The sequence below is a fragment of the Mirounga leonina genome, unplaced genomic scaffold (assembly GCF_011800145.1).
Source record: "Mirounga leonina isolate KUSES-001 unplaced genomic scaffold, KU_Mleo_1.0 Mir_201, whole genome shotgun sequence".
NCBI classification, from domain to species: domain Eukaryota; kingdom Metazoa; phylum Chordata; class Mammalia; order Carnivora; family Phocidae; genus Mirounga; species Mirounga leonina.
In genome coordinates, this window is record NW_023270504.1 from 22,640,304 (window position 1) to 22,652,480 (window position 12,177).

The window sequence follows — 12,177 nt, forward strand, 5'->3', positions numbered from 1 at the left end:
AAAGATGTTACTTTCTAGTAAAGCAAATAATAATAATAATGATAATTTTTTTGAGAGAGAGAAAGAGTGCGTGAGCAGGGAGGGACAGAGGGAGAAGGAGAGAATCTTAAACAGGCTCCCCACTGAGCACAGAGCCAGATGTGGGGTTCGATCTCACAACCCTGAGACCATGACCTGAGCCAAAATCAAGAGTCAGATGCTTAACCTTAACCAACTGAGCCACCCAGATGCCCCAATAATGATAATTTTTAAAACTATATAGATATGCAGATATCTAATGACCTACAAAATTTCAGATGAGGATATATTTAATAAGAGAGTGAGGTAATAAATTGTGGCCAATGGGAGGTAATTTATACAGGGGATTAGGGAAGGTCTTACTGAGAGGGTGACATGTGAGGTAACATAAATAAGAAGAAAGTGTCAGCCATGGAAAATCTGAAAGCAGAGAGAACAAGAGCAAGAACACCCTCCATAAAATTAAAATAAGTTTAATTTTTCAAGGAACAAAAAGAAAATCAGCATAGCAGACTTACAGGGAATAAGAAGGAAAATTGTGGGAAATGATTATTTGTCTGTAAAATCTATACTTTTTAAATAATGTTAATTAGCCTAACTGTTCTGGAATATATAATTTCAAAAATAGTTGGTGTCCAACTAAGAAAGTTATGTTTTTCACACGAATATGGGAGTCATCAGAGGGGAAAAGTCACATTAGTAAGTGGTTAAACCGGACCACGATTTCTAGGATAGTTCAATGAGCTATTGAAAACTGCTTGGCATATGGAGAACACACACGGCAAGGATTATCAGTGTGCGTAAAGATATTTTCTTTCTCTCTCTTTATACCCCACAGACTTAGAAGAGTTCAAATACTGTTGCAGATTTAAAACTGCTATATTATCCTGTTACTGGACCCCCAGGACCGTTCTTGAGCCTTAATGTCATAGAAATGAACACTGAACGCAAGAGAAAGAAAGCCAGGCAGAGTTTATGAGAGATAGATTGTATACAAGGGAATCAACAAGAAAGAGGAATGTTGCTCCCCAAAGGGGTAGTGTGCAAGGCTTATAAAGTCACTCTTCCAAAGGGCAAGGGGCTGGGAGTGAGGAAGCATCCTTCAGTCCCACGGTCATTATCTTTGGTCGTTACTTTTCAGTGGACATGAGACAATTACAGGATGCCCTTCTCCATGGTCGACATTCTTCTAGGGCTCCTGGAACGTATAAATACTTGTACAGCAGACTTTAAATTGTGACTTCTAATTTTGCTCAGACGACCATTAATCCCTAACAGCTGTTATCTCTCATTTGTTTGCTTTCCCAGGAGGTATTTGTCTCTAAGAGTATGGAAACTTTTAACCTCAGACTTTTGCCTCAGACCTGTGGCCTTACAGGAATTAAGTCCCTCTTGCTTTTCCTATACTCTCTCAATCCCATGCATTCTTCACATTATAGGGTATGTAATTAGTATCAGAATGTGGACATTAACTCAGATCTCCCAAGTTTAGAAAAATAAACAGACGATCTGATCTAAGTTGCTTTCACCCAAAGAAATTAGCAAAAGCATCAGCTGTTTCCCTTAAGTACCCAACTTGACCCTTCCGTCACTCATCCACAATATTCAAGCGTGCACTTGCTATCCAGTGGTAATCTACAAGCCCACACACCTCCTCGAATAACACGCTGTAGTTTAAAACTTTTTATGTTTTTTATACATATTCTTTCATTAGTTCATATTTATTTATTCATGCATTCAACAAGTATGTACTGTATGTACTGCCTACAGACCAGTTTCCAGTTACTATGTCAGGTGTTAGAGGCACAGAAGGGGCAAACCAGAAAAAGTTCTTGCCCCCAAGCAGCTTACAGTCTAGTAAGGAAAGTAGACAATAAACAATGGTATGATATCAGATATCACCAAGTGATATAAAGAAAGATAAAGGTATATGGTGGCATAGAGCATGAGAATCTTTTTACATAAAGAAGGTAAGTGAAGACCTTCCTGGGTGGATCACAGTTGAATAGTGAATAAAATGAGTTGAAGGGAGACCAAGACTTGCAAGGAGGTGGAAGAAGAACCTTTTAGAGAAAATACAAAGATTCTGTAGTGGGGGTATGCTTGACATTTTTGTGGTATAACAGAGGTTACAGCTGGAGAAGACAGTGACTAATTGGGAAAATGGCCGGAGAGGTAGCCAGGGGTCAGATCATGGACCTTCTCAACTATAAGAAGGTCTTTGGATTTTATGGTAATTTTGAAAAGAAGCCTTTGAGGGTAGAGGGGGGGCATGAACATCTCACCAAAGTGATATGACTTAATTGTAAAACAACCCTTCTTGCTGTTATGTGGAAAACATAGTAGGAAATTGACTGAAAAAGTGGAGTGGAAGCAGACAGCCCTTAAGACCAACATGCACCTCTTCATGTCTTAAGTTAACAAATAAATACGTTGGCCCAACAAAGCTATGGTAGATGATAATTCTGAACCTACCTAGGCATAATATTTCCACAAATGTTTTATTCTGAAAACACATAGTCTTTAAAGAGGTGATACTAATGATAAAAATTATGGCAAAAAGATTAGTAACCAGAGTGGTATTTTGATCCCCTCCTTAAATCCCCATACACAGACATTCTGCCTTCCTAGCTCACTGGGATGGTATTGATACCATGGTAATATGTTTTTTATAATAATCATACTCCAAATGTCTGACACCTCAGGGATACAGGAAAATAATCTAAAATAGGGGAAATTTAGAGAAGAATAAGATATTAGGAGAAATTAGGGCAATCTATACGAAAGTAAAATATGACCAAAAAATTAACAAGAGATAAATGAAAGATAATTTAAGATAAACAATTTTAGAACATAGAAAGGAAGTTCCAGACCACAAGGTTTCTATTTCCTTAAAACAAGTACATACTAAATGATACCTTAAAAGAACTAGTCCCCAGGAAAGAAGTGAATGATACCCTTCCGACAGCCAGTATATAGCTTCCTAAGTAAAATTCTTCCAGAGTGGAGAGAGATCCATAAGGACAGAGGTCTTAAAATTCTTATTTAACAATAAACTCTCTAGCCCCAAACAGTGTCAGGTTCAAAGTGCATGCTCAATAAATATTAGTTGTTAATTAAATGAATGAGGTTCTAAGGGAAATATTACTCTCTAAATTATTTCCACCTCAAAGTTAGGAATCCTGAACTTTTCATTCTTTACTTAAATATGCTGTCTCCTAAGTTATTTGTGTTTTTCACAGATTTAAAGAAAGATGTCTCAGATTCTAGGAAAATCCCGCTTGTCTCTTCATGCTACACCTACAGTTGTGAGAAAGCACATTTCAGACAACAGGGAAAACCCACAGCTCACCACAATAACACATTGTAAATTGTCTGGGCTGCTGGAGCATAAATTAAAGAGAACTGATGAAGTTGAGTGGTTAGGAGGCAGGAGGAAGGGGGTGGAGACAATACAACCGAATATAAACGCTGAGATACCTCACAGACTCAGAGACTGAACAAGAGCTTTGACAAAGAATTTTGCTATAGATTGGCTTGACCTGGGATTAGCCAGGGAATCTTCACTAGAACAAAGATGAATTCTGAACATTGTTCCATAACAGAGAACAGCTCCTTGCATCCAGAGGGTGGACAACAAGGTAAGTCAGACCTTTGTTATATACTGGTAACAAAACTCATCTTTCTCTCACACACATCTACCTATCATCTCTCTCTTTCTCTCTCTCTCACACACACACATCTATCTATCATCTTTCTATCTATCATCTATCTTCTATCTCTCTATCCTCTGATATTAGCAGTATTTTAAAAAATGAGCCTTTGTCTTAGAAACACTTGATTACATTTTACTTCAGTCCAGGTAAAGGAGAAAATGAGAACAAGTAAATATTTCTCTATCCATGAGAAGACAGGATACCTGAGACTTGAGAGGAAACCACAAAGGTGGATTTCTGAAGATCGTTAGAGATCTGTCTTTTGTTTCAGTTTATATGATATCAATTCTTCAGATTTAACTAGAAAACTCCCTGCACTGGCCCAGTGCATTCACCACCGTTTTTCCGTCTCCATCTGTACATGCTTCGGGATGCATTGCCTCTCTTTATAGCAATTCTGTTTTCCCCATAATGAGTTACATTCTTTATTGTCTTCACCTGTGTCTTTGTATGCTTTCTGTTTGCTTCAGCTTGTGTTCTCATGACAGCATCCTCCAGTTGCTGGGAATGAAGGTTTCCAATCTTTGAAAGAATAGCTGTATCTGAACATATCTGAACATTTACCAGGCCTGGAGGTAATTTCTTAGGAGAATGTCATGAAAAATTCTTGAAAATATGAACTTCTACTTCTACTCTTCATGGAACTCTTCATTTCATCATTCTGATTCCCCCTTTCAATCACAGGCTTCAAATTCTACATGAATCATACATGGTTCTTCCTTTCTTTTGTTTTTCATCAAAATACATCAATATATGGTCATCTTAGCTATTTACCTTTTCCTCTCTTCTATTTATGTATTCTGTCCACAGACCTATTCTATTTCCTATTACTGGGATGCTCCCATTGTTTTTCCTATAATGTGTTTCTGTGAGGTTTTCTTGAGTTTTTCCATATATCCCTCTTCCTCTCTAACTAATGAGGTGCTCCAAAGCACTAGCATGTGGGAGGGACAATTTACTTATAAACAAAGTTATCCAGTAATAAAGGGGTGTGTTATGAACAGCAGAGCTGAACAATCTGGAGGAAGGGATTGCTTTCTGAGTGTGTGTCTATTAGACTGGTTTACGTTAAAAAGGTATCAGTCACTTCTGATAAACCCATCTTTCACCTAAGAACACAAAATCAAGTGTAGATAACAAGTGCATGCCACACAGATTTCTGGTGGCTAGGTAACCATACTTTTATGGCCCAGTTGAGCTGCTGAAAAGAAGAAATGTATATAATAACAAAACTACTCAGTAAGTAGAGAGCATAGTTGAAAGAAGAAGGACCTAATTCAGGAATCCTCAGCTTTTTCTGAGTTCATCCAATTTTCTGTTGAATGTTTAGTTTATGCTGCCCTTGTGGTTGCTTTATTAGTATGAACAATCCTTGGGCATCACCTTTGGATGTCTCAGTATATAATTGTGGATTTATTTTCAGTTTCTTCATTAATGAACAAGGCCCATAATCAGAGCGGAGTATGCTGTTGGGGGAGTGTTTTGTCACCTAGGTGATAAATCAAACTGTGAGTAACAATAGCCTTCACCAATGGAAAACAAATGTACAGTCTGAGAATTATCTCCACAGTTTGCCCACTGGATAAGCCAATAGACTGAGCTAGGCTCTGAGTCCATGAGCTATCTGGATGAGTTAGTGTTTGCTAAGGAACCAGAACTGTTGCTTCATTGAGTCTAAGCGGCAAGATTGACTCTCACATGGGAAGAAGTGAAACTAGACAGAGAGCTCTGAACTCACCACCCTACCTACCAAAGGCTGCTTCCGGTGATCTACTGGTGAAAAAAAAGAAGACTTGCTTTGAGAAGCTGTGAGAAATAGAACTAGATAGGAGCTCAGTAAAGGCTTCTCTTGCAAAATCTGAGTGCAGACCTCCGCTGGGAAAAACAATCCCCAGCAGCAAAAGCTGATGTTGGCAACCAGTAAACAATGAAAGAAAGCACATGTCTTTGTTCAGTTTGACTTTAGAGAAATGTTTCAAGGAATAGAAATACAAAAATTTCAAAATATGTTCTCTGTTAACATCCTGTTAATTATGAAAGTCATACACATTGAAAAACAAGATATGTTTGCATTTGAGGCTATTTTGCATGGTAAACTCTAATATCATGCAAGTGGCCATTTTACATTTCAGGTTTTGAGAACATAATAGGGAAATACAGATTTCTTGTGAGGCTAGATTTTTAAAATCTCGAGAGCTCATCCTAGCAAAAATCAAATTCAATCTCTGGACACAAAATCCCCTTCTCTTCTTCCTCAATTATTTATTTATATTCTAAGATAGATATTCTTCTAGTTTTTTTTTTTTAAACTAAGAATCATCATTCACATCATATTCATATTCCACAAAAATATTTCTTACTGGTGAAATCAAATTTTTACTTTGTTTCAGCACTATATGGAAGGCAAATGAAATAATCAACTTCCACCTAACATTTGTTAATATTGTTGTATTTCTTCTATTATTTTAACTTCTCTTGAAAAATTCAAATATTTGACTCTTCATCCACATATCATTTTTAATTGAGGTATAATTTACATACAAGGGATGCACAAATCATAAGTATGCAGTTTAATGAATTATAACAAAAACTCCAATCAACATTTGAAATTTTCTATCACCCTAGAAAGTTCCCCTGTGTTTCTTTCTGGTCGAATTACTTTTCCTACACACATAAAAGCAATCACTTTTCTGATTTCTATCACCATAGTTTAGTTCAACTATTCTTTTTATTTTTAAGTATAGTTAGCATGTATTATTATGTTATTTTCTGGTGTACAGCATAGTAATGCTACATCCCTTTATGTTATGCTATGCTCACCGTAAATGTAGCTACTATCTGTCACCATACAATGCTACTACGGTATCATTGACCATAATTCTTACGCTGTGCATTTCATCCCCATGACTTATTCATTCCATAACTGGAAGCCTGTATCTTCCACCCCCCTTCACCCATCTTACCTATTCCCTCATCCTCCTCCCCTCTGGCAACTATCATTTTGTTTTCTGTATTTATAAGTCTGATTCTTTTTATTGTTTGTTCCTTCATTTGTTTTGTTTTTAAATTCCACATGTGAGTGAAATCATATGGTATTTGTCTTTCTCAGTCTGACTTATTTCACTTATAGTTCAGCAATTCTCGAATGTCATATAAATGGAAATATACAATATATAGTTATAACTGCATTTTCTTTACTCAACATTTTTTTGAGATTCATGCATTTTGTTGCATTTATCAGTTTTTTTAATTGCTGAATAGTATTCAGATATACCATAATTTGTTCATCCATATTCTTATTAATGGATATGTGGGTTATTTCTAAGACTTGGCTCTTAAGAATAAAGCTGCTATGAACATTCTTGTTTTGTACAAGTTAAATTGCTGGATCATAGGGTGGGTGTATATTTAATTGTATAAAAAAAGAGCTTTCCAAATTATTTTTCCATTTTACTCTCCCATGAGTAATATATGAAAATTTCAATTGCTTCACATCTGTACCAACTTCACCAAAAAGTACCATCAGTCTTTTTTTTTAAATTTTCAGTCATGCTAGTTGTAGCTATTTATATATATCAGTTCAGTATTTTTTATTCATTATCCACATTATTGCATTTATGTCATCTCTCTTAAACAGTAACTACAGAGAGGTAAAGGTATTGTGCTTAGGATGTCTCTTTTATATATCTTCTAGGATAATCAGAGATTTAATAAATGTTCTTGTGATTCAAACAGTAAAATTATGATATAGTTAGAATTTTTGTAGCTACTAAGTGCATAGATTGGGGAGATATTTTATGATTTCATTATTATTCCTGAATTGTTTCACTATCCTAATTCACTCGAAATTTGGGGGAAATTAGCTTATAAATTTCATATAACAAGATAAGGAAGAATTAAAATGTAAATGCCTCAGGAGAATATCGAATGTCCCTTTTTTACTTCTACAGTCTGCCTAAATTCATCATCAACTTTCTCTCTTCAGGTAATGCTGCCAGCCCTCATTTTGCAACACAGCATGAAGGGTCCCTTCAAGTTCCTATCCCATGTGCTGTTGTGAATGTGGTCCTCATCACTGTTTTAATCATAGCTCTCATCGCTATGTCAGGTGGGTCTGTACTTCATGAATTCATTGAGTCTCTGCTGTTAGCATTCATGTCCAGCTGAAATCAACAGGGATTACTTGGTCTAATTAATGAGAAATTCTGATTAATTTAGAATTATCCCAATTATTATATATGGTTGATTTCTTAAAGAATACTAAATATAATTCCATATTCCTTAGATGATCAATACAGTGCTTTCTGAGTTTTCTAGAGCTTCTTTACAGGTATTAAAAGTGTCTATGGTTTATAAATTATTGTGGGAGAAAATTACATTTGAGCATATTTTAAAATCTGAAATGAAAGGGACTGATTTAGATTCTAAATAAATAGACATTTAGTTAGAAAAAAAAATGTGGGCTTCACATTCACTGTTGATAGAAAAAATAGTATCTAAGCCATAGATTAATCAGGAATTGATCAGTCTTTTGTCTTTTATCTCCAAGGGCACAGAATGGTGGTTATGGATAATTTAAAATATATCTAGAATCTTCCAAAGAGTCAACTGTGATATGGTATTCAAAACATATAGCAATACCAAGATACATTTGTGTCTTTACAAACATGAAATTTTACAACTTTATGAAACATCCTCAGTCAGAGATCTTTCCGTATTCTGAATTACTTCCCTGTAAATTTTTCCGTCCTTCATCTCCCAATACAGTGTTATATTAACTGCATTGTAATTTATAATGCCCTGTCCCCTTTCTAGTCCGAAGACTACTTGCAAGATTTTTCTATTTTCCTGCCCCTTTCTGAGATTATGGCTCGAAAGACACCCTCTTATTTCTTATATCCTGACAATAATGATTAGGCACAACAGGAAATTATATAAGGTTGTCACCTAGCACTGCTCAGCACCTCCTGAACTGATTTTGCATACTGTGGGTATTTACTTTCTTTTGTTACTAAAACAAACCACTTTCCTGTTCACAGTGGGCCAATACAATTGTCCAGGCCAATATATGTCCCCATTGCCATCAAATAGCCATGTGTCTTCATGCTCTGATGATTGGATTGGATACCAGAAGAAATGCTATTTTATTTCCACTGAAAAGAGGGGCTGGATGCCGGCCCAAAACTTTTGCTATGAACAGGGTGCTACTCTTGCGTTCATTGATTCTGAAAAGGACATGGTAAGATAGTATTCAAAAACAATTTCTTAAAATATTGCCATTTTTTAATATAGATAATCTGTGATTTCTTTCTGTCTCCTGCTAAGTGAAGACATTGTGCCTATCTCCCTTGTGGGAAAATTTAGTTACAGAAAGCCCTTTGATCAGTCTGAGGTCCCAATCAGGGTTCAGTTTAATCTTGTAAATTTGCCTTGATTACTTAATGTCAAAGGCCAAAAATACAAATGAGCTTGTCCTAAATAGAGCTAATAAGTGATCAGCTTAGATATCATGCCTTGAATTGCAGCTTCTGAAAAATAGGATTAATTATGTACTTACCCAGAGGGGTTGTTTAACACACACCTCCTTTGTGCTTTCTTCAAGAGCTTTTTAAAACAGTATGTGGGTATAACTAATCATTGGATTGGGCTGAAAACTGAAGATGGTCAGACATGGAAATGGTCAGATGGCAAAGAATTTAACAACTGGTAAGTTGCAAGATGTCTCTTTATCCTCTCCAGAATGGCAGCTCAGGGAAGCCATTTTCCTTTCAAAGCACTGTTGTATATGATGGTTGTGCCCTTTATGAGCAGAGCTTTATCAATAATCTGTTATGTATGCTTATACTCTTTCACATTCTTTAAAGAAGGGTTTTAATATTGCCATTTTTTCCTTTTACCTACTTGGAAGTCATACAATAAATGCTTCTAGTAATTTTATCTCAGCAAATTTTAGTGTGAGTGATAGACTCAGACATATTCCAGAAATAATTACGATGATGCAAAAAGAAAAATCCAACATTGCCAATCTCATATATATATTTTCCTGATAAGCTGACTTTTTAGAAAATAATTCCCTTTTACTCTTTCCCAGTTGTCATCCCCACAAGGATAAAGCACAATATTTCTAATAGCAAATTAGAGGCTTCTATGAACCTGACAGAAAACTTGCCCCAGAATGGAAGATGTTGACTTTATTACCTGTAATTGATGTACATTTTGAAGTTTGAAGGACATTTTATATAGTTAGTATTAATCTTTGCCATCTGAAAACTCAGAACTGAATAAATTTCTAGCCTTCTAGGTTTTTTTGAAGATTTATTTATTTATTTATTTATTTATTTATTTATTTATTTATTTATTTGACAGAGAGAGACACAGTGAGAGAGGGAACACAAGCAGGGGGAGCAGGAGGGGGAAGCAGGCTTCCCGCGGAGCAGGGAGCCCGATGCAGGGCTCGATCCCAGGACCCTGGGATCATGACCTGAGCCGAAGGCAGACGCTTAACGACTGAGCCACCCAGGCACTCTAGCCTTCTAAACAGTTTTATGATAATTACTGATATGGAAAATAAATTTAAATTTTTAGAAAAGGCATTTTTAATATGTGTCCTATGGTACTTTACACACAGATTGGCTTCAGGGACCACCCACCCTCTTAAATTGTATGCCTGATTGTTGAATGTGTATACTTTCTGGGAATTATTTCTCCAGGAGTTTAACTGAGAAACAACCAAGAGTCACTCACTCCTCTGGTGGCATGCCAACCAGATAAATGGAACACTTTGCTCTTACCTTTTTATCTTCCTTCCACAGACCCTTTTTTGCAATTCTTGTCTACTGTCTCTACAAATTGGTTTATGGTCACTTGACCAGATGACTTGCTTCATGAACTCCTATCAAGCAAAAAAAAAAAAAAAAAAAAAAAAAAATCTGACGCTACCCTCGCAAAGTTCATTTTCATGTAACTGAATGGAAATAATGAACTCAAAATCATTCTGTTTCTTTATCGTTTGACAGGTTCAGCCTCCCAGGATCTGAGAACTGTGCATTTCTGAATGGTACAGGGGTCAGCAGCACAGCATGTGGAAAGAATTTATATTCGATATGTAGCAAACCCGCTAAATAATGAGGAAACATATTTGCTTTTAGACTGTTATACCATGGAACTCAAGGAAATTTGTGTTGATCGATGCTGCTCTACGGTCAGAAATTTTCCACAAAGACTTTCTGAAAAAACTTTGTCTTATTTTGGAAACCTTCTTCCAAACAAGACTATGGGAAGAAAGGTAGCGAAATTCCAGGAATATCTGCATTGTGGAACACTCTTGCCGTGAGCGGAAAAAGTCACAGGTTGACTGATCGTTACACCCAAGAATGAGAAGAATGACTTTAAACCTTATGGATGCACTTTATATTTTTTAGAATTAAAAATAATAAAATAACTAGGCTTAGAGTTATTATTTATTGTTGAATGACTACCAAAACTGAGTGTGCTTCATGTATTTGCACTATTTGAAAACGTTAGGTGGTGGTATTAAAAACCGAATGTAAACAAGAAATTTTAACTGGCAGCACAGACATTTAGTCTAAATGCTTTTTTTTTTAAATCAGAGAACATGTATAAGTGGACAAATGCTTATGAAACTAAGCTTTGTAATATTTCTCTCTTTTTAGAGAAGTTTGCCAGGTTACGTTGTCATTTTCCCACCAAAAGAGTGGTATGATCATGTATTTATATTGTTGTTGTTGTTTTTACTTCTTCTGTGTAATTCATCTTTTTCAATGTTACATAATTCACTGTCTTAAGAATCTTACATGTAGCATTTTACAGAGATATGGACAAAAACAAATATGAGGAATATTTGTGAAACAGATAAAGTATTGGAAAATGTGCAATATGTGATGTGGCAAATTCCTATCAGGAAAACTTCTGTATTGTCAAACTTGGAATAATAATGGTCTTATCTGACTATAAATGTGTACCTTTCCTAATCAATTCTATCATGTGCAATGCTTCTTATGAAGTATTTTCCGAGTGCAATAGTGTTTCTTTGTCTTTTGTATTCAGTGCCATTATAAGCTGATTTTATGTATGTTAAAATAAAAGTAGAATCAACCATAAAAAAATAAAAGTAGAATCGACAAAATGGTTTCTAAGAAGTGTTCATTTCTTGAAATATACTAAAAATTATATGTCATACTAGAAATCAGAAAACAGAATACTATAACATTTTTAAACTTATCTATAGTAAAAACTTAGCTTTATAAATTTGTACTTTTAGAATTGCTTTCATATATATTTCCAAAAGAGCTATAAATATTTTTCTGTACAGCAGATGCTCAGTAAATATTCTAATTGACTTGGGAGGAATATATGTCATTTAAGGTTTTTTTTTTTTTTAAGATTTTATTTATTTATTTGACAGAGAGAATGAGAGAGAGAG

The 12,177-nt window shown here is 35.4% G+C and overlaps 1 protein-coding gene across 1 annotated transcript; it reads left to right on the forward strand.

Moving 5' to 3' along the window:
• The first annotated feature begins 3,478 nt into the window (after positions 1–3,478).
• LOC118025682 (early activation antigen CD69-like) lies at positions 3,479–11,880 on the forward strand. The gene is made up of 5 exons (XM_035028254.1): positions 3,479–3,659; positions 7,720–7,842; positions 8,774–8,973; positions 9,337–9,440; positions 10,751–11,880. Exons 1-5 carry the CDS (start codon positions 3,596–3,598, stop codon positions 10,857–10,859), a joined length of 600 nt encoding a protein of 199 aa, XP_034884145.1. The 5' UTR covers positions 3,479–3,595; the 3' UTR covers positions 10,860–11,880.
• Positions 11,881–12,177: the final 297 nt, after the last annotated feature.